The 27,620-nt window shown below is 41.7% G+C and overlaps 1 protein-coding gene across 2 annotated transcripts in view; it reads left to right on the top strand.

Annotated features, from left to right (window-relative positions):
• The window catches only part of NMNAT2 (nicotinamide nucleotide adenylyltransferase 2), a 178,740-nt gene that overhangs the window by 25,589 nt on the left and 125,531 nt on the right, over positions 1 to 27,620 (top strand). For both annotated transcript variants that reach the window (XM_028121493.2, XM_028121495.2), the window contains exon 3: positions 14,032 to 14,177. In XM_028121493.2, coding sequence (XP_027977294.1) covers positions 14,093 to 14,177 — 85 coding nt within the window. In that variant the 5' untranslated portion in view covers positions 14,032 to 14,092. The remainder of the gene's footprint in view (positions 1 to 14,031; positions 14,178 to 27,620) is intronic.

Raw genomic sequence — 27,620 nt, 5'->3', positions numbered from 1 at the left:
CATTATACAAAGTTTGATTACTTCAAAGAATCCTTTTGGTGCCATTTAGATGAGGAAATGAACCCTTTACTATTTGCAAATAACATTTCCTCTACTGTGATGAATTTGCTCAAATCATCTTGGAGACCACCTCAACACATGGATAGCCTTGAGTTGGGGGCCTACAGGAAGATTCTAGAGCATTTTTACCAAAACCAGCCTGTGCTTTCCTTCTGTCAGGAAGTCTTCCTTAAAAGAGATGTCCCCTGGGATTAAGAGATCTTCGAACTAGGAGAATGATCAAAGACCAGCTGAGCCAGAAAACTTTCAAAGTCTCACAGCTGAAGGGGAAGGGAGACCTCAGCAGAGATGGGCTGGTGTGGGAGGAAGCAGAGCAAAGGTGCTGGTGATCACAGGCAGTGAGTGCTGTCTTACCTATGCCATATATCACTGGAATTCCAACTCCGGGGACTCTGGCTGGCAGTCGCTTCTGGACAGGTTGGTGTGCTCAGCCTTTAGCTGGAAATGTCACTGGGCTACAAAGTGGGCTGGCATAGCCTTCTGTCTTCGTCTAGGCTAGATATCATGTTTGAGAGCCAAAAGACCCTTACCTCCTTCATTGTCCTGCAGTTGATATAGGAAGGTGCATACCCCCACCCACAGTCTCCCTTCACAAAGGCAGCTTGAAGCCTTGAAACAGGAGTGGACCCTGGACTCTGACAGCACTGGTTCAAATCCTGACTCTGCCATGTGTAGTGCAAATCATTTGACTCCCCTGACCCATTTCTCATTTGGAAAATTGTGATCACAACGCCTGCCCACCTCTAACCCCCTCCACACACCCAGGTTTAGAGTAAAAAGTCAGAAAACATGACTTTTAAACTCACCTCAAAATTTCCTTTCCTCCCTTCACTTAAAAACTAAAGGTGTGGAGAGTGAGAAGAGCTCCCATCCAGAGGGATGGCAGGAGAAAAATTTTAGCCTGTGTAGGCTGATGGACGTGTGCACAAGGGCAGTTCAAAAGAACAACATTAATTACAAGCAGCCATAAAGGTGAATCATAAAATGCACCCTCCCCACCTTTACAAAGTGAAATCTCAGACCTCCCAGAGCTTGGGACCTCTAAGTACATCTTTACACCTTTAGTTCAAATAGCTACATGGCCATCTGTCAGCATTAAAACTGAGGGTAAATTGGATGTGTTCATTAACTTGATTGTAGTAATCATTTTACAATATGTACATATATCAAATCACGTTAACCTAAAATATACACAATTTTATTTGTTAATTCTATCTCAATAAAGCTTGGTGGGGGAAGGCTGAGAGTGTATTTTTATGGACTTCTAATGTTCTATAATGTCCTTGCACTTTGCTTTCTAGAGTGCATCTACCAGTAATTTAGGAAAATGTCTACGCACAAATACCCGTGTACAGTAGCTCTCAGTCCCAGATCTCTCCTTCTTTGAGTCCGCTTTAGATCCTCCTCCCTGACAGACAGTTGCAGACAAGGGGAGTTCCTCCCTTCCTGCTTTCATTTTCTCTTCTACCCAAGGCAGTTAGAAGCCCAGCTAACCCGAGAGTGACCATTGCCTGTATTTGCTGAGATAGGGGCTAGTCTAGGGCAAATGCCACCAGACCTGGCAAAAGTGGGGGAAGCTCTATAGTCTCCCTAAGACAGTATTTCCTCTTCCCCATAAATTCCAAGGTCAGGGTCAGATGCATCTGTGTTTTATCATGGTGCCAGTCAACCCAGGGATGGAGGGCTATCTTCCTTTCACCAGACACTAAAGTGTCCTCCAGATAGAAGAAATAAATCATGGAACCAACTCCTTTTGGTTCCCCTGGATGACTGTTTATTCATCCTTCCCTCTCCCAGGCTACTTCTGAGCAGCTCTTTGTGTATCCAACTGCCCTCATGGAAATCGCTCTCTCTGTCTCCCAGCAGGACCCCTTGCTTCTCTGTACCTTAAAGTAAGATTGACCCATGTGACAGGAAGTGTGAGAGCCGAGGGGGAAATGAGTGGGAAGTGGACACAAACACCAGGGCTCCTCCATGTCCCATTCACCATAAGTCACAATAGGAGCAACCAAAGGGTGTTCTGCCTGTTTGTTTCTTTGTTTGTTTTTTAACAATTTTATTTATTTGTAAAGTAAGCTCCACGCCCAGTGTGGGGCTTGAACTCATGACCCTGAGATCAAGAGTCACATGCTCTCCCAACCAAGCCAGCCAGGCGCCCCAAGGGTGTTCTGCCTTCTGTGTTACCTTACAACCAAAACTTAGTCTCTAACTTCACCCCATTGCCTTTTTCCATGATGAGTAATAAGAAGTCAGTCAGATGTTTAAGTGCAAGAATGACTTTACTACAATATGGGAACATTAAGCCAAGACTACCTATGAAATGCCAAAATTTACCTACCCAGTAGAGAGACTGAATACACATTGTTTCTTGGTCCCATAGCCAGGCTATTCAGGTTCTACCTCCTAGGAACTAGTGGCTAAGAAAGAAGAAAGAGGTACCTTCTAGTCTTGAGAAAGGCAAGGATTTTTACGAGTAGGCTCTGCAGTCTTTGTGTTCAGATTTAAAATATCATGTCTATCCTCCTTGATGGTCTGAAATCCTCAATTCTCCCTTATTCTCAAGCCAAACAAATTTCTGTAGCCAGCAGCCTGGAGGTTCTGATCTGGACACTTACTAGATACAACCTTGAGGAAGTCACTTAAACTTCCTGAACCTTGCTTTCTTTCCTCATAGGAAAATCCAGAACAGGGCCTGTAAACGCTTAGCTCACAGGATCGTTCATTGTAAGGATCCAATAGAATAACATATGTGAGAGCACTGTGTGTCCTAGATGGCTCTACACATGTAAGCAATTATTGGATCAAATCCTTAATAATAATATAACATATTAATTACAATTGTGCTGATAGTCCCTTGTGGAACCCTGGGGTCCTCCACTCATCTTTCTTTTTCTCTTTCCCCAGTCATTATCTATCATTCTGCTTGATTCATCCTTCCCACGTTCTCCCTTCCCCTACTCATGAAATACACATGCACAAAACCTATAATTGTTTCACCCATTATTCTAACTCCTGTCAATCAGTTTCTTTTTCATTGCATATTTACATTTCCAAAATAACCGCATTTACATATAATTTTCTCTTGCTCGCACAAAAAGTGGGTACAGCTAGATACGGCATTTAAGGGGGTGTGTCCGATTTCAATTCAGGAAACAGAAACAAGTGTAGGTATTTTAAGCAGAAAGGGATTAAAAACAAGAAATTCAGTGCTTATGAAATTCACAGGAAGAGCTAAACAAGGGGAAGTTAGGGGCCACCACTGGGGTCTAGATTTTTTTTTTTTAAGATATTTTTTATTTATTTCACAGAGAGATAGAGAGTACAAGGAGACAGAGCGGCAGGCAGAGGGAAAGGGAGAAGCAGGCTGCTGAGCAGGGAGCCCGATGCGGGGCTCGATCCCAGGACCCTGGGATCGTGACCTGAGCCAAAGGCAGCCGCTTAACCAACTGAGCCACCCAGGTGCCCCTGGGGTCTAGATTTTAAGGGCACAGCACAACAGCTGTAGTCCAGAGGTCAGCCGCCAAACTGCCTCTCAGTACCCATGATTTCAGTGACTAGAATCTGGGGACTACTGGAACGTGGGTTCTGGCTTCGAACTCATATCAAGTGTTGCTTAGCAGCAAGAGCAAGAGCAAGGTGGCCTTCACCTCACCACTGCCTTCCAAATCTCATGCAAGGACATTGCCCTGGCAGAATTTAATTAGTATCCAGAAATCTAGTTGCAGGGCGCCTGGGTGGCTCACTTGGTTAAGCAACTGCCTTTGGCTCAGGTCATGATCCTGGAGTCCCGGGATTGAGTCCCGCATCGGGCTCCCCGCTCAGCAGGGAGTCTGCTTCTCCCTCTGACCTCCCCCCTCTCATGTGCTCTCTCTCTCTCTCTCATTCTCGCTCTCTCAAGTGAATAAATAAAATCTTATTAAAAAAAAGAAATCTAGTTGCAAAGGAGTCTGAGAAATGTCATTTCTGACTTTCTAGGGCCTAAAGTTCAGGAATGTACATACAGGGCTTTGGGAATGGATGCCTACTTCCATCTGACGACAACCTGCTCAAGACAGTGACTTTATACTCCTTACAGAGTGAACAACACCATGGTGGCCTAAAAGAGAGTTTGAGGGGAGGGGGGAAGAAAAGGGGCACAGATCTTATAGTTGCAGCCTTTACAAATACCTGTGGGGATTTATTTGGGGCAGGCCTCTTGGTTTTTAAGACACATAACTCAGATTAAGAGTAAAAAATTATGCAGAGAGTGGAGTCGGCCACAAGCAAAAAGGATTCCACATTTGCTATGTGCCACGCTGTGATAGATAACTGGGGACAGAACAGTGAACAACACAGAAGCTGTTCCTGTTGAAAGATAGGATATTAGAAATGTCTGGTTGACTGCCCAGGTTCAAAGCCTACCTCCACCACTTATTAGCTGTCTGGCTTGAACAGCTTCTCCAAGTCCCAGTTTCCTCTCTTGTGTAAGCTAGATGTAATCAAAGAACCTACTTAATTGAGAGATAGTAAGAATACAATGAGATAACGCGTGTAGAGTGCTAAGCATATTCCCTGGTACATCATCATAGGGTCTAAATAAATGTTGATGAAGGGTATAAGCAAATCAAAAGGCAATTACAGTACAGGACACTGTAATAATGCAATGATGCAAGAAAAGAGCACATATGAGGAGAGGCATTAACTCAGGCCTAGGGGGCTCACTGAAAGCTCAGGAAGTAAATTCTGGGTTGGCATTTACTGTCTAGGAGAAAGCATTCTATATTTGATGACTAAAGGAAGTTCAGTGTGGCTGGAGCAGAGGAAGTGGAGTGAGGTTAGAAGGCAATTAGCCAGATCATGAGGGGACTTACAAGACTTTTAAGAGTTTGAATTTTGGGGCACCTGGGAGCCTCGGTCAGTTAAGCAGCTGCCTTCGGCTCAGGTCATGATCTCAGGGTCCTGGGATTGAGCCTGGGTGTGGGGCTCCCTGTCAGCAGGGAGTCTGCTAGTCCCTCTCCCTCTGCTCCCCCACCCCCTGCCCCACTTGTGCTCTCTCCGTCTCTCGAATAAGTAAGTAAGATCTTAAAAAAAAAAAAAAGTTTGAATTTCATTTTGAGGGCACTGGGAAGTCATTGAAGGATTCAAAGCAGAGTGATACGACCTGATTTATATTTTAGAAAAAATCCCTTTGGCTGGAATATGGAAAATGTTTAGAGGAGGGAACGATTACTGGCAGGAAATCCAGCCAGAATTTTTTGGATTAACTAAAGAGAGAGAAAAAGGTGGTCTGACCCTGGGAAGTAGCAGAAAGATAAAGAAAAATGGAACAGTTCTGGAGATATTTAAGAAGAATTGGCTGGAAGGTAAGGTATGCATTTCCCCCCCACTATTCTCCTCCTTCCTTGGCTTTCTTTATTAATTTCAATTAGGAAACAAAAACCTTTAACAAATTTATCTTCTTAGGTAACAGATCATATAGTGGCCTCCAGAAGCATATGCCCCATGTTAGTTAACATAGTAAAGATGTTCATATTGCAAATTTCAGGTCATGTGGAAAAAAAGATGAAGCAGGGACTAAATTTACATCTGGCTTTTGCTTTGGTGTGTTTGGGGTAGTAAAATTGGGACAGTGCCCTCTTACAACTCCAACTGAGTAAATGGGCAGAGGCAGACCTATTTTTGGCCCCTGGTGAGTGGACCAAGATAGTTAACATGACTCAAACTGAGCTAATAGAATTCCATCTTAACAGTTTGTACCAAGACACAGAAACTGAGGCCCGTGGATGTTGGGAATTGGAAGTCATGTATAGTCTGTGCCATAGTTTGGCCTATGAAAATCCAAATCATTTTTACAGAGTAGCAGGAACCAAGAACCTTTCAGAGAACCTGGTGTAGAGAGAGAAGGATGATGCCGATGCCTGGCACAGACAACAGATCGTGTGGAGGAAGTGGGTGGGGGGAGGGGTGGAGAGAGGGACACAAACTGAAGGAATTTAAAGCTTCTGGGTGTCAGGCAAGGACATCTTAGAGAGTATCTAGTTCTCATCCTCAAAAGAGTATTTCCAACACTCTCTTCAATTCTTGAAAGCTCCTGCACGAACTTCCTGGATTCATCTAGGACTATGTTTACCTTGGCATGCTTTGCTCCTTTCCCACCAGCTTCTACCTTCCCACCAATCAGTAAGTCTCAGCTTACCCCCTACAAGAAATTGGAGTTCTGAATATTAACAAGACATGTTCAGTCAAATTATTGAATTTGAGGTCTATACTATATGTTTTCTTCGTATAGCAACGTTGGGGACATAATTTTGCCAAGCTTCTCTACCGTGTTCTAGAACAATCTTGCCCAGCCAAGCAGTTTGAATGGAGTTGGCCTCCTTCCTGTTTCCCTTCCCCCTTTGAACCCAGCATGGGCAAATGACCCAGGTTTGGCCAATTAGAATACTTCTCTTTCTTTTTTTTTTTTTTTAAAGATTTTATTTATTTATTCATTAGAGAGAGAGAGAGAGAGAAGCAGAGGGAGAAGCAGGCTCCCAAGGAGCAGGGAGCCCAATGTGGGACTCGATCCCAGGACCCCGGGATCGTGACCTGAGCCGAAGGCAGACGCCCAACCATCTGAGCCACCCAGGCGCCCTAGAATACTTCTCTTTCTAATCACAGTGACTGATTAGGAATGGGCACAAGATCAATGCCAGATAATTAGTCTTCCTTAAGACTTCACTGGCATTCCTGGGAAGGATGTGCCCTCTTAATGGGATTATGATCTGTAAGGACAATGTCATTTGAGGCTGCCAGCAGCCACCTTTCTGTGATATGAAGAGCACCCATCTGAAAATAGAGCAATCACAAAGGAAAGTAAACAGGGATGGTAAGAGAAAGAAATGGAGTCGTGATGATATTATTCCAACTCTTAGATACAGCTTTCCCTAAAGCTAGGTCTACTTTTTAGCTTTCTGTTATGTATATGATATATTCTGATGTTTTGGTATCTTTAAAACCTTCTTTTTCTGGGGAGAGACTGCCCTTCCCTGAGCTAGCCAATTCTTAGAGATAGCAAAGGGCCCAACAAAGAGCATGCCTTTGATAGGCAAACTAATCCAGAGTCAAACATCCTCTATCTGGCCCCTAGACTCCAGGAGGTAATATTCTCTGCCTTCATCATCCTAGGGTCAAGTACTAGGCAGGCTAGGGACCACACCTATAGCCCAAAGCCCTCCAAAATTATTCAGATTAGACTATCCTACACTGCTTACTCTACCCTGCCTTGCCTTTTCTGTGGAAATAAAGGCCCATGGCCTAAGCTCTCTCCTCACTCCTATCTTCCGCGTCCTAACCATCCTGATGTTTTTCCCTGTGGCCCTGCATGACATGTCATGCCTCCTGTCTCTAAGGACCTGTGAGGATAATAAACTTTGCTTTCCTGGGCCTCTCCTATGTCTCCTCTTATGACCCTACCTGGCTGACCATCTCGTAAACGACTACAAAACAACTTCCTACTCACAGAGATCAATAAATGCTCTCTTTGGCGTATGCTGGTTTGAATAGGGTTTCTGTTATGGATTTCTGAAATAGTCCTTGTATAGTAATACAAGCAACTTATAAAATCTAAAAATGTACAGCTACCAACCTTGAGCCACCTCAACTCCACTAAAAAAATGAATACAGGTTGTGAAGATTGAAACTTAACAGGTCCAAGTGGTGCATATTTTTCTTATGCCTCTTTTTCTTCTGAAATCAGTGTCGGCAAGTTGTGAGAGTAGCTCAGCCATACCACTGTTATTTTCTGCAATTCCTAGGTTTGGGGAATCGTGGGACTGAAATTCTAGGTCGATCTGACTTAACCAAATTGTGAGTTATTGACATAACGGGAAAAAATATTTTGTATTTTAAGTTGCCTATTCTTTATTTAACACTCCCTTGAGCCATATGTGTTTTCCATTTGAATGATGTAAAAGAGAGAAGCAGAGATATTCTCAGATGTCATTTCAGGGAATACTTACCTATTTTTTTCTTTTTTCTTTCTTTCTTTCTTCTTCTTTTTTTTTTTTTTTTTGAGGGAAAGAAAGCACGAGCAGGTGGAGGGGCAGAGGGAGAGGGAAGAGAGAGAATCTCAAGCAGAATCTATGCTCAGCACAGAGCATAGAGTGGGGCTCCATCTCAAGACCCTGATATCATGCCCTGAGCCAAAATCAAGAGTCAGATGCACTGACCCAGGTGCCCCAATACTTATCCTTCTTTTTCTTTTTTTTTAAAGATTTTATTTATTTATTTATTTATTTATTTATTTATTTATTTATTTATTTATTTATCTATCTGACAGAGAGAGAGCGGCAGGCAGAGGGAGAGGGAGAAGCAGGCTCCCCGAGGAGCAGAGAGCCTGACGCGGGGCTTGACCCCAGGGCCCCGGGATCATGACCTGAGCTGAAGGCAGACGCTTAACAGACTGAGCCACCCAGGCGCCCCAATACTTATCCTTCCTAATGATACTTCTTTCTAAGTCTGCTAGAACTAATTTTTCTATCTCCTGTTGCTGCTCTGGGGCAAACCTTATAAGTTGTGAGATCTTGAGTCTCAAGATGAAAATAATGATTTATATGCTCCTCTCCTTGCCCCTCCATCTGAAAGAAGCCATGATGAATAAATCAGCAAATATCTGAGCTGGCTGAAGAAATTTACTGTTAAAGGTATCCAATGCTTATTGGTTATAAAGACCTGTGGTGCCAGCAGTATTACTATGTTTGTAATTGATAACCAGGCTTTAAATTTTGGAAACATTTTTCATTTGTGAAATAGGATTTGAATGATTAGAGAAATTATAAGTCTGACTGAGGTTTTGGGGATTTAGAGTTAGAAGAAGGAATCTTGATCTAGGGACATTTTTCACTTCATGGATGTAAAAATACTTGCTTGTGGAGAAGATGGGGAGAGTAATGCCATTCACTTTAGCTGTATCCCTGAAGATGTTTATCTTGAAGAAAAGTGGAGAAAGCAAAGGAGAGAGAATTGTACAAATGTTGAGGCCTGTAGAGAATCCCAAAGAGTTCTCTCAGAATAATACTTTTACAAGGAAAACATAAAATAAATATTCACTCTCTGACTTTATGATGAGAACTAAAGGAGCCACACCAAGTGTGTGCCTTTTTGCTCTTCCTAAAAAGAATGACCCCTAATATTACCTTGGAACCAGCTTTATAAACATGGAATGGATTCCCCCTCATCGGTGATGTAAATGGATGATTAATCTGGACTAGGTGAATAAGGAGAGAAGGGAATATGCATACCCACTGTGCTAGACTTACATGGGCACATTTCAAATCAGACTCATAGATACTTATGCCTGCCCATCAGAACAGATATTTACAGCAGAGAACGTTCTGGATTGGACTGTCCGTCTTGAGCCATTTGGAAACCAAACTGGCTAGAGCAGATTGCAAGATTTAGGCTGTGGGAGAATGACTCTGGTTCCTTTTCAGCCTAAAGCAATTACCCAGCTGTTGGGAAGTTGAAATATTGGACCAAATTATATTACCTAAGTTAAAATAAGCACTCCTGAGAATAGATGACTACATATACTAAGGTACATGTATTATGCAAGAGTTGGCATTCCCATTTCTATATCTCATGAACCAGCCTTGGAATCTTCCCTGAAAATAAATCGATGTTAGTATCTTTTTGGCTATTTGTTTTTGTTGGTTAATATATACACTACTAGCACATTTCCAAAGTTATTACCCTCTAAGATTAGTACTTCCAGAAATCTTCCTGACAAAGCCGTCAATAGAAACAACTGAACACTTAAAAAACAATAAGTGTTTTGTAGGTAACAACTATGGAGTTTGACCAAAAGCTGACACTATGCTTTTTAAAAAGTCAGTGACTCACACATGGTGTTATTTGATCCATTTAGCACCCCCTTAAAGTACACAGAGCACATTGACAAAATAGAATCAGCAATAAATCACTTGTCCAAAGCCAAACAATTAGAAGGGGGAGAACCAGGACTTGCTCTCCATGGTTTTGTTTTGTTTTGTTTTTAATTCTTATTTATTTATTTTTAAGTAGGCTCTCTGCCCAAAATGGGGCTTGAACTCACGACCCTGAGATCAAGGGTCATGTGCTCTACTGACTGAGCCATCCAGGCACCCTTCTCCATGTTTTTATATTCCAATTCCAGAGCCCTCTTTGGGGATGCAGAAATTAGATACAAGCATAAGGAAAATCACAAGAGACAATTAGAATCACAACCAATTAATCAAATAGAATTTAAACTATCTCTTAAGACATAACCTACAATACTGAAAATATTTATTGCACTGTATAACACATTCATGTTTCACTGTTACCCTCTGGGCATTGGGCTGATGAAAAGATTTTTCATCTTAATTCATCAGTAAATATTTACTGACCACTATTGTGTATGGGAAGCCTGAGTCGAATCTTTTCTCTTTCTTTTTACTAAAATTAACTTGTAGCATTGAGTGAGCGTCCAGTCATTCCAGCAAGTTAACAATGAATTTTCCTCTCTACCTTTCCATTTTTCCTGGATAAAGAAAAGAAAACCTAAAAATGTGGTAAGGCAATTCTCAGTCTGTTCTTCATGTCTCTGCTAAGAAGTTCCATTCTCTCACTTATAAAATAGGTATCACTTATTGACCATCTACTATATGCTACATATTCTACATCCATTATTGGTAATCTTCACATCTCTGTGGCTTAGGGGGTATAGTTACCCTCATTTTTACGAATGTGGTTAGTATAGCATAGCAGTGAAACACAATGAGATAGTAGCCTTGGATCAAGAACAGGTCCTTCGATCAAAAGCTACCAGAGTTTGAATCTGGCTCCATACAAACTAGTTTTAGGAACTTGGACCACTTATGTCATTTCTTTGTTCTCCTTTATGCCCATCTCTAAAATGGGATAAATTACATGAACTTATTGGAGTTATATGAACTCACAATTAGAGTTATTATAGGGTTAATAAATTAACATCTGTAAACAGCTTATAGTACCTGGGCTTCTAGTGGTACTCAATGAACCTTAGCCACCATTATTAATTTGGTGTGCCCCAAGGCTGAATCTGAGGGACTCTTTTCTTCTTCATATATCTGTTACTCCCTAGATGACCTCATTTAATCCTATGGTTTTAATAAAACTATACTGATGACTCCAGAATTCGTATCTCCTGCCAAACCGGTACTTTTCAAGTGTAAGTCAGCTCATGTCACTTCTCCACTCAGAACCCTCCAGCGACTTCCTATCTCTCTGAAAAAGTCAAAGCCCTAGCCAGGGCCTAGGAGGCCCTATGTGTCGTCCTACTTTTCTAATCTGTCTCCTACCAATTTTCCCTTTCTTTCTTTTCTCCAGCAATACACGTATTCTTTTGAACATTCCCTAACACTCTTGCTCCTCACACTCTTTGCAACTGCTGTTCTGCGTGTATATTCTTCCCCAGTCAAGCAACATATGCCTTCACTTGCTTCAGGTCCCCTGCTCACATACCATCTTAACTGAGATGCCATCCCTAATCACCTTATATAAAGGAGGATTTCCCTTTCCTTTTCTTCTTACCCCGCTTTATTTTTCATTGTGGTATCTATTGCCATTGTGTTTATTCATTTTTCTATGGTCCGTTTTCCCCTCTAGCATTCGAACTCCATTAAAGTAGGGACTTTGTTTTATTCACAGTCCCTAAAGCAAGTGTGTGGCACATGGCAGACACTCCATAAATATTTATTGGTTAAGTATAATTATGCTAATTGCCCAGCTAGTGTCAAGAGTTTCATACCCAAGTCAGCTTCCCTTCAATATCTCTTGCTCTTTCTTGCTCACTAACCTGCATCCCATGCCAGGGAAGACATAAACCCCATTAAAGTATACATCAATTCAAAGGCCTTTTGTATCTGAACTAGAAATCTTGTGCATATTAGGGTTGATTTGCTATTCAGCATAATTTAGCAAATATTTACTGCACAAATATTTACTGAACAAATATTTATGTGATCTTGGATAAGAAACAACAACCAACCCACTAATATAGGGTAGCAATTTATTCAAGAATCCCGAAGCCTGGGAAAGGTAAATATTTGTACTTGTGGATCTCTAAGTTCAGAATTATTGTGTACACCTAAAATTAATACAACGTTATATGTCAATTATACCTCAAATTTTTTAAAGGCTGTTAAAAAATAAGAATTAATAGGTATCACAATAGAACACTTGGTTATCCCTCAAACTTTCTTTCCCCATTTTCTCAATCTCAGTCCACTCCTTTGTTTAAGCCAAATTTCTAGACATTTTCTTAGATTTCTTTTTACCTCACCCTACACATCCAATCCTTGTGCAAAGACCATAAATTCTACCTGCCAGACTTGTCCTGAGAACATCTGCTTCTCATCAACTTCACCTTTATAAACCCTAGTCCAAGGACAACTCCACTTAGCCTAGGCTACCAGCAAAATTTCCTTAATGCTTGGGGTGCCTGGGTGGCTGTTGGCTAATTGTCTGCCTTTAGCTCAGATCATGGTCCTGGATCCCTGGGATGGAGCCCTGTGTCCAGCTCAGCGCGTGGACACTGCTTCTCCCCCTGCCTCTCCCCTCTGCTTGTTCACTCTCTCAAATAAATAAATAAAATTTAAAAAAAAAAGAATTCCCTAAATGCTTGCCTTGCCCTCCCACTTTTTGCCTACCAACCAGACTGATCTTATAAAAGTGTAAGTTACTCATCACTCCCCTGCTTAAAAGCTTCAGTGGTTTCCTTTTGTTACTCCTCTCTAAATTATTCCACTTAGAAAAAAATCCCAACCCTATCCTAGCCTCCAAGGCCCACTCCATTCTGTCCTCAAGGACAGTCCAATCTTGTCTCCTAGCGTTTTCCCCTTATTCATGCGTTCTAGTTATGCTGGTCTTCTTTAACATCTATGAGCACAATAAAATCTTGTCTGCCCCAAAATATGTGTACCAGCAGTTCCTTGTCATTTAGGTTGCAGTTCCAGTGTCATCTCCCTGGAGAGACCTTCCCTGACTACTGGATTTAAAGTGCCCCCCCTCCCCATTCACCTTTTGTTCTGCCAGAGAGTGAATGGCATTCACTGGTGGGGCACTGCGCAATCGCCGTCTAATATTTTCCTCCTCTGCTTATCACCTCCCTCCTCCAGGAGAATGTAAACTCGAAGAAGAGGAGGACTTTGCTTTATCAGCAGGGCTTATAACAGGGCCTCACACATAGTGAGCACTCAAGAAACACTTGTTGAATGGGTAAATCTTTGTCTCAACTTTGACAGCTTATGTAGGATCACAGTAGTTTCCTAGTACAGCTTTAGTAACTCTGCCCCATACGTGTTCTCTGCATTGCTTCAACCCATAAAAAGGTCCATTATTCCAGAGGAGGGATTCAGAAATAAGGATTCCCCCTGTTTCTTGGCAACCACTAGGTGAAGATCTGGACTCAGTTCAGCAGTTCAAAATCATCAGATTAGGGGGAAAAGAAAAACAGAAATTAGTATTCCTGACATAAACCATTGTCATTTCTCACTTAAAACTTTTAGGAAGAAAAAAAAACCCAGTTCTTAAGATCAAACACTTTTGGAGTTGAAAATGTTAGAGAAAGTAGATGTGGACAGAAAAATGTTAGCGCGTGGGAGGAAAAGTCAGAAGGAGGTAAAAGAAGGAGCTCACACCATGCTGTGAGTATCATGGTTCTGGGCTTGGGTACCATGTCTTGCCTTGTACATAAATATTAAGCAAGAGCGTGATGGAGTGAAGTGGGTGGGGGCGAGGAAAGGCAGGAGTGGGAGACCAGGACGAGAGACGTGAAAAAGGCTAAAAAGAAAAGAGAAGGACGAAGCAGAGCCATACAAAAGCAGCCTCGGATCCTGCCGGAGCTGCAAGCGTTAAGGGGAGGCGGGGAGTGACGCGGTTTGCGTCTGGAGCAGCTCCTTGGAGTCCACAGCATCCACCGCCAGAGCCTCGCCTTCCTTTCTCCCTCTGCAGACATATCGAGACACAAAAAAAGAGGCGACCCCTGGACCAGCGCGAGGGACCCACCCGCACGATGACCGAGACCACCAAGACCCACGTAATCTTGCTTGCCTGCGGCAGCTTCAATCCCATCACCAAAGGGCACATTCAGATGTTCGGTGAGTCCTCCCGCCCACCCCCGGAGGCAGCTTCCGCCTCTCTCCTTCCCCGGCACCTGTATTTTCCAGGGCGACTGAACAGTAAGGCGTGTGCCCCTCTGGAGGGATGCGCCGGCTCATCCCCCTGGTGGGAGATCAGCCCCTCTATTCGGGCTCCTGAGAAGGGACGTGGACTGCGCTTCCTAGGCGTCACTTGCTCCGGCCAGACCCGGCTCACTGGGGACCAAGGGGTGGGGGAGGGGAGGGGCTGGAGGTGACTGTGGGTTTGGGCCGGGTGGGAGGTCGAGGTTCCAGGACTGGGGTACGGTGGTGTGGTAGTTTGTCCACTTGGCTGCTGAGGATTGGGGTGGGGTTAGAGGTTGGGTCGCGGAGAAGGGAAAGGGGGTTGGAGATAACGTGCTGTTTGTTTAGGATGGGTGGAAAGCTCGAAGGAGTTAAATGATGTATATGCCTTGGAGACACAAACACACTCACACACACAACACACCATTGGCAGGGCTGGGGCTTCGAAGAGATTAATTTAGGGTTTGGCTAATGGTTCAGGGCGGCCCAGGGGCGAATGTTTGAGGGTTGTGGACCGTGTATTGCCCTCGCGAGGTGGATGGCTGAGTGAAGCGGGTGAGGGGCTGGCCAGCCTGGGCTTGGCTGCCGGGACCCGCTGCCCAGGAAGGGGAGGGGGCGGGGCGGCCGCTGCGGGCAGCCCTTTTCAAGCCGGTGTTGATGGATCCGGGCCCAAGTTGGCTGAGGCTCTGCCGAGGGCGGCGATGGCACCTGGAAGGCTTGCGGCGTGCGAGTGTGTGTATGAGTGTGAATGTGTGTGTGTGTGTGTGTGTGTGTGCGCGCGCGCGCGCGCGCGCGCGCGCGAGTTGGGACGGGGAGGGGCGCGCATCATTGCGCGTTTGTTTCTTGGAGGCTTTGGGGCGTGGAGAGAAAGGGAGTGAGCGGTGGCTCCCAGCTGCTGGTTTGGGATTCAGCAGGGGCAAGGGACATTTGGTCGATGCCTGTCGGAGATCTCGGGCCACCGGTGGACGCGGCTTCCCTGCTGCTTCGGTAGGACCCAACGGCACGGGGGCGTGCGCGTTTAGACCCTGAGGGAGGGACGCGGAGGTCACTTTAGAAGCAGGCATAGAGTAGAGGTTAGAAGTTGGGGGTGCTTTTTTTCTGGCACTGCAGGAAACGAGAAGAGGAGAGAGTGGGCTGGAGATGGATGAGAGACGGGTGGGAGGCCCTGCGCGGGCCTGTCAGCAAGGCGCTATCCAGAGGCGGCGGTGCTGAAGCGCAGGGCGCGCGGGAGCTGGCTTTGGACACACGTGTTTACCCGGAGCCGGAGGATTGCGTGAGCCCTTCTAGGGCTTTTTAATGAAAGCCACATCATATCGGTAAAGACTGGGCGAGGTGGCTTTGACTAAAAATACTCTTCTCTGAAACCTAAAAGGTGCGTTGAACTGGGCCCGCTTATTAAAAACCTCATGAAAAGAATATAGAACTACTTTGAGCTGAGGGCAGATTCAGGTAGGCACATTTATAGGATACAAGGAGGGAGATTGAGAGGTAGCCATCCTTTCCTCACCATCCCTTCAGCTTTTAAAAGTGTCTTATTAGGAGCTAGTGCTAACCTACCTACTAAATAAAGACTTTTGTTTAAGCATCAGAGTAGACCAGAGCATCTCATCATTTATCTAAGGGAATATCAGTGGCCTAGGAACACTTTACTTTCACTGATGCCATTACCCAGGTCCTGCTTTTCTTCTCTGTTCATATTTCCTTTAGCCATTTTATGTGACTGTACTTTATTCCTCTCCATTACCAGGGCAGGATTGGGCTTTCCTCTGGAACTCCTTGGCTCTAGAAGTCTTTTTTTTTTTTAAGATTTTATTTATTTATTTGAGAGACAGAGAATGAGAGATAGAGAGCACGAGAGGGAAGAGGGTCAGAGGGAGAAGCAGACCCCCTGCTGAGCAGGGAGCCCAATGCGGGACTCAATCCCGGGACTCCAGGATCATGACCTGAGCCGAAGGCAGTCGCTTAACCAACGGAGCCACCCAGGCGCCCACTCTAGAAATCTTTAGTGAGCCAGCAGGTACTCCTTTTTTCGTGGGGCTAAAATAGTCAATTCCACTTGTTTTGGATTGCAAGAGGGGTAGATTTAAATCAAGAACTGAGGATTCTGTTTTGCAGCTGAAAACAGTTTGCTAACAGTGATAAAGGCTTTTGTTAAGTCGATGCTGACCTGCCAATTCTCCATGAGTTTAGAGGATAGAATATGTGGAAATAGGTATGGATTACAGCAAGCAGGTTTAGACACGGAAGAGGTGAAAGTAGACTTTCTGACAGTAGTGACTATTTTCTTGGTATTGGAACTGAGGAATAAGAGAGAATATCTGTCAACAAAGCCTTATGAGCGTCCATTAGTTATGTGTAATCTGAAGAGCAACATGAAAAGAGGATATGGTATGCTCACTGTAGCCTTAAGGAGCTTATAACCTAATGAAGGATTTAGCACAGATACATATGAAAAGGAAACAAGAACAAGAACACAAAATACATATTAAACTATTCTTTGTAGAATTTCTTATGGGCATCTTTGAGCTCATGATAATTTTGTGATTTACTTCTATAGTTTCTGGTTTACAGAGCCTTTTCATCTTACTTATTTCTAATAGCAAGCTTACCAGAAAGTCATCATTATCTCCATTTTACAAATAAGAAACTGATGTTCAGAGGTGAAGTGACTTTAAGAGGCTTAGGTGACATGAAGAGTGGGTGGCAGAGTTGAGACTTGAAGCCCACATTCTTGATTCCTCTTACAGAGTACTTTGCCCTGTACTATGTGCAGGAAAAGTACTCACTGATCTGACTGCATAATTCCATAAACTCTATTTCCTTCAAACGTAGACTAACAGAGATTTGAATTAAATTGGTCATCAACTAAATGAGATTCCTAAATATGCATTTTAAGAGCTTTTTTCGGTCTCTAATGAAAGCAGTTATCCACGAACTATTTTCTCCTTTTAAATGGCTTTTTAAATCTTCTCCACAACAGTACAGAAATAATTCAATAAAGTTATCAAACTTTCTTTAAGGTGCCTGAAATTTGTAATTGAATTTTTTTTAAAGACCTGAATAGGACTTTGAAATTAGACATCTTTAACAAAGTTACTGTATTTTGAAATCCAATTGCTTACCAAAGGAAAAAGAGATGTGTCATTCAAAACTAAAAACTCATTCTTCATCTCTGAAAAGTAGTACTTGTACAGTTCTCAATATTTGTAAAATATTTTAGAATGAGCATTTCCTTTTACTTTGAAGAAATGGAAGTTGATATTATTCCTAATTGTGGCTATAGAAACACATAGAAAAATTTAATGTTTGTGATGGAGGTATTTGACAGTTATATACTTAATTATAGCTAAAATATTTTCAAGGATGAGTAAATTTTTGGCAAAATAAACTCATAAACTAACAGTGTTTTATTTCGTGGTCTGCCTTATTGCATAAGAGACTAACATGACACTAGGTTTTTTTAACACATTCAATCTTAGTTATTGAGTATGTAGAGATTATATTTCAGTATAACTTTCTTCGCTTTTATATTGCTGTGTTTGTCAATAAATTCACCCCTCAGAAATAAGATAATAAGTTTAAATAGAAAAGTAAAAAAGGACTGATCAGATAAGTTTTGCCATAAAAAATAAAGGAATTGAAGGACTTGATCACAGCAGAAATGTATTCTGTTTTTTGATGATTGCAAAATAACTGGATTTTCCAGTTTTTCTACTTCAAAGTATTTTTACTTTGAACAAGTGGGTCTTTTGAAAAGAGACACGATCCAATTCTGTCCCGCCTCAAGGGTAATGAAGAGGGTTTTTTATTTATTGTGGAACTGGAAATGTAGCCCCTATTGCTACAACGAGAAATCATAAGAAAAATGAATTTGAGTTTCTATTAATATAGAGAACTGTCAGAAATCAAGAAAGTATTTAATATACTTGAAATGCCTGTAAAAAAAAAAGAGCATTAAACACAAAGTGATACTTTATACTTTTGGCACCGTTATCTTATTTGATCCTACCCTGCAAGTTAAACTGGATAATATTATCATCTCCTTTTTACAAAGGACAAAGCAGAGGTACAGGTGTAAGTCACTTGGTCAAGGTCATATGCAAAAGTCAAGATAAAACTAGTTTTCTGATATCTAGACTCTCTCTCTCATTCAGGATACCTCTTTATTCCTTTAATTGCAACAACACCTATAAAAGGAGGAGTCACCTGAACTTAGCTGTTAACAAAGGGTGATGAGAACTTTGTGAATTTTTGTCCTTGGTAACACAGGCCACCAACAAAATATATTCAACAAAGGTATCTATTCCCAACATCTTATACTATAACAAGGAAAAGCTATTTCTTTTCTTAGTACTCATATATTTTCCATATGATCGTGTTGCTAGAACATTTTTTTCCACCACTCCCATACCTCCTCCTTCCTCCCCACTCTTCTGTTACCACAACTAACACCTACTAATACTTCAGATTTTAGCTTCAATGGTACCTCCTCAGGAAGCCTCCACTGACTTCTAAATTAAGTATGGTTACCCTGACATTTGATCCCACATCACCTTATACTTTCCATGCCATAACTCTCATCTCATTATGTGCTTAATGACTATTTTGCATGCTAGACCTTAAGCTCTTTTAGAACAGAAACCATGCCTGGTTTCATTATTGATTTATTTCCTAGTACCTAGCATGGAGTAAGCTTTCTGTAATAGTATAATATAAATCATAGTTGCAAGTAGCAAGTCTTTGCTCCATCATAGTTGTTGAGTAAATAAAAAATAAATGAGTCTATAGAATCTTGTTCCAGGTAGAGGAATCAACCATGTACAAGGGCTGGGGTGGTGAGGCAGAGATATGACATATTAGAACAAAGGATAGTTCAAGGAGAAGGGGAGTAAGAGATAATACTGGAAAGGTAGATGGAAGTCTGATCAATTATGAAGGCTTGTAAGTCATGTTAAGGAATTTAAATTTTATCCCAATGACAATGAAAAAACATTGCATGGTTTTTAAGGTAAAGGAATGTCATAATTATATCTCTGAAGTTATGAATTAATCAAATTTTGAATATAGATTGAGGAAGGGCAAAAATAAAAATGTAGTGACCAGCTAGGCACCTATTTCAGCAATACAGAGCTCAAGTAAGGGAAGATAGTCACCTCATCCAGATTGGTGGTGTTTGGGATGGAGAGTGAGTGTATTTGAAAATATCTGAGCTGTAAAAGGGATGCTTAATTTGGTGACTTGATGGGTGGGTGGTGGCAAAGAAGACCAGGGTAACTCTCAGGTTTCTGTCCAAGGTAGATGAATAAAGAACACTGAAGAGAAGCAGGTTTAGGGTTGGTGGGGAAAGTGAAGATTATACTTACTCTAAGATTTTGGAAATAATGTGTTCTAACCAAGCACTGATGCAAAAAAAGGAAATACTTAAATTCAAAGGTCTTTGTAGCTGGGACATTTGAATCTTCTAATAAAAGCTCCCAGTAGGTTCTAGTTGGGTTATTCAAAGTTCCTCATATGAGAATGATACTGAAATTCATCAACATTATGGAAGTAAAAAGATAAAAAGGGGTGTGCTGCCTTTTTTAAAAGTATGAATTTGGAGAAAATCAAGGTCCTAAAATTGACTCTTTTTTAATACTATGGTTGTGAAATTGGGAATAGTTGATACAGTTCAAAAGACCATTCTAGAACTTGCCCGACACTGATGATGGCTGTAATATATTTTCAGGTGGATTTGGGCATTCTAACTCATTGATAAGTTAAAAGTCCACTAATGAAAACTCATGGATCAATCATGGTAGTTTCACGGGCAGGAGCTGTGTCTGCTCATGACATGAGAATAAGGCCTAAAAAAGAAAATTTGGACATTTTTATTCACATGAACAGGTGTTGATTAACGTCCTCCTGCTGAACTTATTAACTGAGCCTCATGTGGAACAGGGTAGCTATGAGAGACAAATATCCCATCTGGAATTCATCCCAAACCAAGGAATACAATAAAACCAAGAGTGTTGATGTTCTAACAATTTTGAAATGAAGAAATATTCATTTCCAGTTTCTCTTCTCTTTTTGTTTTACTTGATTTTATTCTACATGTCTAAGCATTTTATTAGAAGATATGCTTAGACCTATCAGAATTAGAGGTTCATATGCCTTTTAAGAAAAAGTTTGAATATTACTTAGTAGGAACATCCTTTAAAATATGAATGCCTGGGTGGCTCAGTCAGTTAAGCGTCTGCCTTCGGCTCAGGTCATGATCCCGGAGTCCTTGGATCGAGTCCCGTATCGGGCTCCCTGCTTAGTGGGAGTCTGCTTCTCCCTCTGACCCTCCTCTTTCTCTCTCTAATAAATAAAAATCTTTAAAAAATATAAAAAAATATTAGGAATCTCAAGAGAAACATTTCTATACACATTTCCAATGTTAGACCAAGGCAAATGAACAGCCTAGAAGTGTGGAGGCAAACTAAAAAACAAAACCGGCTAACCCTCAAGTTTGGACCCCTCTGTTTCAGAGATATCTTCAGAGATGAGAGGAACATGCAAAACTGGATGGATTATCTGTATTTTCTGTTATTTTTCTATTGATAGGCAATCGTTGTGAAAGTAGTATATGGATGACTGGGAAAGAGAATGAAAACCCACTTCTTTAAAAAGATTTTATTTATTTATTTGAGAGAGAGAAAGCACAAGAGGGGTGGGAAGGGGAGAAGGCAGAGGGAGGGAGAGAAGCAGACTCCCCACTGAGCAGGGAGCCATGATACACGGCTTGATCCCAGGATCCCACGGTCATGACCTGAACCAATGCAGACGTTTAACCAATGGAGCCACCTTGGAGCCCCATACCTGCTTTTAAAAGTGTTTCTTTAAAGCGCACCTGGCAGGCCCAATGAGTAGAGCATATCACTCTTAATCTCAGGGTTGTAAATTCAAGCCCTACATTGGGTGTAGAAATTACTTTAAAATAAAATCTTAAAAATAAAAAGTGTTTCTTTAGAAAAGATTCAAGTGTAAATTTAATAATATCACCACAGATACAGTGTTCTGAATGTAGTGATTGTTTAATCAGTATTTAATGACACTGTAAAATATACACTTTCTAGTAAAGTTCTTGTTCATTTTTTTAAATTTATTTGAGAGAGAGAGAGGGAAAGGACAAATGGGGGGAGGGGCAGAGGGAAGCAGGAGAAGCAGACTCCCCACTGAGCAAGGAGCCCAATGCGGGGCTCCATCCCAGGACCCTGAGATCATGACCTGAGCCTAAGGCAGACACTTAACTTACTGAACCACCCAGGCACCCCTCTTGTTCATTTTTTAAATTTTCAAATCATCCTGAATTGCTCAGGAAGATCCTAAGGACACAAAGAAATGCATTAAATATTTTTTCAACACCACCTTTTTAATTTTTTTTTCAATACCACCTTTTTAAAAACAATGTTTAGGGGCACCTGGGTGGCTCAGTCGTTAAGTGTCTGCCTTCAACTCAGGTCACGATCCCAGGGTCCTGGGATCGAGCTCCGCATCAGGATCCCCGCTCAGTGGGAAACCTGCTTCTCTCTCTCCCACTCCCTCTGCTTGTGTTCCCTCTCTCGCTGTGTCTCTCTCTGTCAAATAAATAAATAAAATCTTTTTTAAAAAGTAAAAAAATAAAAACAATATTCAACACACAGAATTTTGATTAAACAAGGCATTTAAAATAATTCCTGGGGCGCCTGGGTGGCTCAGTCATTAAGTGTCTGCCTTCAGCTCAGGTCATGATCCCAGGGTCCTGGGATTGAGCCCCACATCGGGCTCCCTGCTCGGCGGGAAGCCTGCTTCTCCCTCTCCCACTCCCTCTGTTTGGGTCCCCTCTCTTGCTCTCTCTCTCTGTCAAATAAATAAAATATTCTTTAAAAAATTCCTAAAGATTCGATGTAACAGACTAAGAACTAGGATATAGGAATTTATTTGATAGAGAATTACATAATTTATGGGCATGTTCCATATTTCAACATATGTAAATGTAACATTAGTTTACAAGGAAGGAAGTTTTCCATTGCCAGAGGTTTTCCCATTATAAGCATTCCATTGCAAGGAACGAATTTGCTTTTTTTGGATACAGTTTGGCAGATAGCCTCAGAAGTATTCTAGCCCAAAACAAAGTTCCATGGTTTGACCAAGGCCATCCCTCTGACATTGGCATCTTCCCTCCACCTCTTGTACTGGACAATATCTCCATGATCTATGAACTCTGCAGCAAAGGCAAATATTATAACCACCACCACCATCATCATCTTCCACATTATCATTTTAATAGTGGAGCTACCTTCTTTGGGCTTCTGTAAACTCTACTACCATTAAACTGTTTCCTGTTAAATTTATTGCACAATTCTTTTTATTCTGGACAAGTAAGCCATTCAGGATAATTGATGTAATTCTGGGGACAAAGGGGTAGGAGGAAGAGGTAGAAAAGAGCAAGACTTAGAGGCTAACCCATGGAAGTGGTGGCAGCTTAAATAGCACTCTTTTTTCCTACTTTCTTCTGCATCATGTTACCACCACGTGGATAGCCATGCTGCTATATGTTGACCTCATTTATTTTTTTTTTAAGATTTTATTTATTTGACAGAGAGAGACAGCGAGAGCAGGAACACAAGCAGGGGGAGTGGGAGAGGGAGAAGCAGGCTTCCCGCTGAGCAGGGAGCCAGATGTGGGACTCGATCCCAGGACCCTGGGATCATGACCTGAGCCGAAGGCAGACGCTTAACGACTGAGCCACCCAGGCACTCATGTTGACCTCATTTAACATTTACCAATCAGTAGGAAAAGGATGAGTGAAGTATAGCCCCTAGATAAGACTGAATGCATATGGTTTTGTTCTTGTTCCAGTTGGTTAGGTCATAAACCTTGAACTTTCTTGATCCTTCTCTCTTTGCACACCCCATCTGTGTCACCAAATGATTTTGGATCTATCTTCAAAATACAAGTAGGACCAACTACTTTTCCACATCTACAACCCTGGTATAAACCACTGGTATCTTTCACCTGCATTATTTCAATAGCTTCTTAACTGATCTCCCTGCTTCTACCCTTGGCCCCGATACTCAGTTCTCAACAAAAATAGCCAAAGCAATCCTTTCTAAAAGTAAGCCAGATCTAACTCAGATCATGTTGCTCCTTTGCTCAAAATTCTCCAATGGCTCTCTATCTCATTCAAGGTCAATGTCATTAAAATGGCCAGAAGGTCTCCATGATTTGCAACCTTTCCCCCTCACCCCCCCTACAGCAACACACTCTTTTCACCTCATTCTTAGCCAACCTTACTGACCTCCTTGCTTCAACCTTAAGAGTCTTCATGCTGAATGTTCTCTCTGCCTAGAATACCCTTCCCCCACATATTCCCATGTCAAATTCACCCTCCTCAAGGTTTTTGCCCAAATGTTACTTTCTCATTGTCTACTTTGCAGATCCTATTCCCCTGATCACATAATTTGAATTGTAGCTCACCCTTTCCCAGTCCCCCTTATTCTGCTCTTCTTATACCTTTCCCCTTACTTCTTATTACCTTTTATTTTATTTTTTTAAGATTTTATTTATTTATTTGACAGAGAGAGAGAGAGAGACAGCAAGAGAGGGAACACAAGCAAGGGGAGTGGGAGAGGGAGAAGAAGGCTACCAACTGTGCAGGGAGCCCGATGCGGGGCTCGGTCCCAGGACCCTGGGATCATGACCTGAGCTGAAGGCAGACGCTTAAAGACTGAGCCACCCAGGCACCCCACCTCTTATTACCTTTTAACAAAGCATGTTATTTCCTTATTTGTCATGTTTGTTATTTAATGTCCCCAGCTAGAATGTGAGCTCTTCAAGGGCAGGGATCTTCATTTACTCTGCTTACTAATGTATCTCAGGCTCCTAAGAGTGCCTGGCACATAAGAGATGCTCAATAAATATCTGTCGAATGAATGAATGAATGAAATGTTAGAATTACCTACCATCCTCACCTCAAGTCTATATTCTTTTTGTGGCAGGAAGGGCAGAGAGTCATGAGAGGACTCAGGCGCAATTGATTCATTCAACAGCGGCTTAATGAGTTATGCATGTGCCTCAGGCACCATGCTAGGCCTCAGGGATATGAAAATTAAAGGCACTCTTTCCCATGCCCCAGGAAAATCATCTTCCATACAGGAGATAAACAAGCTAAACATAGCAGTTCAAGTCGTAAGCGAGAATGAGGTTGAGTGGGAGCACAGAGGAAGAAGACGTGGTGGGAAGGCCATCAGAGCAGGTATCAGTGAGAGTGAGCTTGAAAGTAGGAGCTGCCCAGTGCACAGGATAGAGAATGGCATTCTGGGCTGAGAGCAGGATATGTGTAAAGGCATTTATTTATTTATTTATGATTTTATTTATTTATTTGTCAGAGAGAGAGAGAGAGCACAAGCAGGGGGAGCAGAGGCAGAGGGAGAAGCAGGCTCCCCACTGAGCCCCACTGAGCAGGGAGCCTGATGCAGGACTCCATCCCAGGACCTTGGGATCATGACCTGAGCTGAAGGCAGATGCTTACCTGACTGAGCCACCCAGGTGTCCCTGTGTAAAGGCTTTTAAAAACAGGGCATATTGAGGAATCTCCAAGGAGCTTGCTCGATGACTGAATGTGGCTAGGGACAGGGAAGGGCAGGAGATGAGACAGCCAGAAAACAGGGTTGGGTGGAGAGGGGAGAGGGCAGTTCCAAAGAGTTCAGACTTTACGCAGCACTTTTAGTGAGCCCCTGAAGGGTGATGGGCAAGGGAATACATTTCACATGTGGGGCCTTGCATCCCGAATGTCAATGTCCCTGTCACTGTGATTTTTTCTGTTTTGAAGTTATCTCTGTATCATTCTTTGAAATAAGGAGGGCTTTTCTTTTTTTAAAAGATGATTCTATTGATTAATTAATTAATTAATTTATTTATTATTTTCCAAAATGGAACCATTGTCTATTGCACAAGCCATATCTACTGAAGGAATAAATAAGTGAAAAAAAAAATACTACTACTGTACAGCCCACCCAAACAACCCACCTCTTCCCTGATTGGGGAAGTTGTTCTCACCTACCTTCTAAATGTATGTCTTCTGTACATCAATGGGATGGTCTCTCATTGTTCAAATACTCTCAGATTTGGTGAACTCAATTCACCCTAGTTTGATCTTCCATAATTTTGTAGAATTTGGATCATGTGTTTGTTCTCTTATCCACAGGCTTAATTGTCAGAAGAGTAAGGGCCATAGAGATCTTTTTCCTTGACACTTGTTTTTAGCTCATATCCTTTTAGGAGGTCTCGAACAAGTATATTTCAGCTCTTGCTATAAAACTATGGGTTTCCATGACTTTGAAACTTAGTATTATATCTTTTTAAATCCTCAAATAAGTGACATTCCAGTGGGGGGCTGGGTTTCCCAATGCTTTATTCTTCAACATTTCCCAACTCTTCATCTTGGTACCCACAGTGAGGTGGAATACTCATTCCATGCAGCACTGAGATTAAACTACATCAATAACTCTTCATATTGCTTTTGAAATATTTATGTACTCATAAATATTTAGCAGCATGTGGTTCATCACATGAACTACAAGATATTTAGGCAAATGTTTTTTGTTGTTGTTAACTTAGAGACTGCTACCCATTATAAATTAAGAAAGACAATAAAATAGGATACATATAAATTTAAGCCATAATTGCTTCATTTACCAGGAACCAATCTGCCTAAGCACAGTTTAAAAATTATTTACTTGTTATGCCCTGGGAATCAAAATTTATAGATAACATATGATTTGCCCATGCTTTGAATAATGTTGAGAAAGAGTGGGTAAATTTCTCAGTTTTTCCTCTTGCTTCATTATTTCTCTCTATATGGACATTAATAAACTGAGTTGCTATTGATTTGGGAATATACTTAGTCTCCTTTAGCCTTTGTTTTCTCCTCTGTAAATAGAGTGATTAGATAACCCACGGGTCAGCAAGCTATAGCCTGCTGGCCAAGTGTGGCTTACAAGCTAAGAATGGCTTTTATATTTTTAAATGGTTGAAAAAATGCAAAAGAAGAATAATACTTTTATGAAATTCAAATTTTATCATTTATAAATAAAATTTTAATGGCGTCCAGCCACACTCATCCACGTGTGTATTGTCTATGGCTACTTTCACACTACAGCAGCAAACTTGAGCAATTGCCATAGAAACCTTATGAACTGCAAAGCCGAAATTGTTTACTGTCTGGCTGTTTACAGAAGAAGTTTGCCCATCCCTGATATAACCTACCTCTGGGGGTTGGAATGGGGAGTAAATCTAAAGGTTTCCAAAAATATAAAGTGCAGTTGAAGTGCATTACCCAAAGGAACCCTTTAATGAACAATTTTCAGTCTAAACTGCATTTCCAAAAAGACTTGTTTAAGCAGTAAATGTAGTTTCAATTTCATAATCGTAATTTTTCTAGCTGACTGAGTAAATGATTGTGTTCACAATGGGGACGATTTTCTGGTGTCTGGACATTGATTAGCCCCTCTGGCTACTGTCGGACATTTATTTGCTGTTGAACGTTCGATGTATTTTTCCAAAACATCCTTTTCCCGATTCACAGTTACCTCCTTCTTTAAATCTAATATTTTATATACTTTATAGTTGAGGATTTTAAAAGATTAGCACATCAATGGCATCAGGCTTTTGCAGGCTGCTCTTGCAGTCACATCTCGTTTTTTCTGCAGCATCTCACCTCCCTGTGAACTCTGACAGCACTTGCTTTGTACCTCTCTTATAGCACTTAGCACATTGTTCTGTGGGGTGTAGCTATTTCTGTGCATGTTTCATATTCTCTATCAGATTTAGATGTAGGCCCTTGCCAGGGTCATATGGCATTTTGTATTTGCTAAGGTGCCCAGCACGGTGTTCTAGGCACATGGAAGGTACTATAAATATTTACCAAATAACTGAAAGATTGAACTGTTAGGAATATTTAGAATTCTCTGAGATAAGATAGGTGATCAGAAATCAGACAAGAAGTTGGGAACCAGCAAATACGGGAAAACAGAAATTCAAGTATGACAGAGTCAGGAAACGGGACAAATAACACTCAGGGACTTCAAAATTGAAATGGTTGTACCAAGATGAGAAGGCTCATGTATCCTTGTGGAATCCTACCCCATTGTATAGCCTTTCCAGATCTCCGCAGTGGGCAGGTCATTTTGGGGAGCTTTTAAGTATGTAACTTGGCAGGAGTGAAAAATGTAGGGTCAAGGATGAAAGTGAATCCTGAAACCGTCCCCTAGATGCTTTAGTCAGATGCATGGTACATCTAGGAATGTTTTCTCAGTGAGGTCAGTAGGTTGGAGGATGGCAGAGGAGTTAAGTTTTATTCTTATTTATTCACAGTTT

This window comes from Eumetopias jubatus, unplaced genomic scaffold (assembly GCF_037043125.1).
Source record: "Eumetopias jubatus isolate StellerSeaLion01/CBP00866 unplaced genomic scaffold, mEumJub1_p1.0 scaffold_12, whole genome shotgun sequence".
NCBI lineage: Eukaryota > Metazoa > Chordata > Mammalia > Carnivora > Otariidae > Eumetopias > Eumetopias jubatus.
This window is presented reverse-complemented; position numbering and strand designations above follow the sequence as displayed.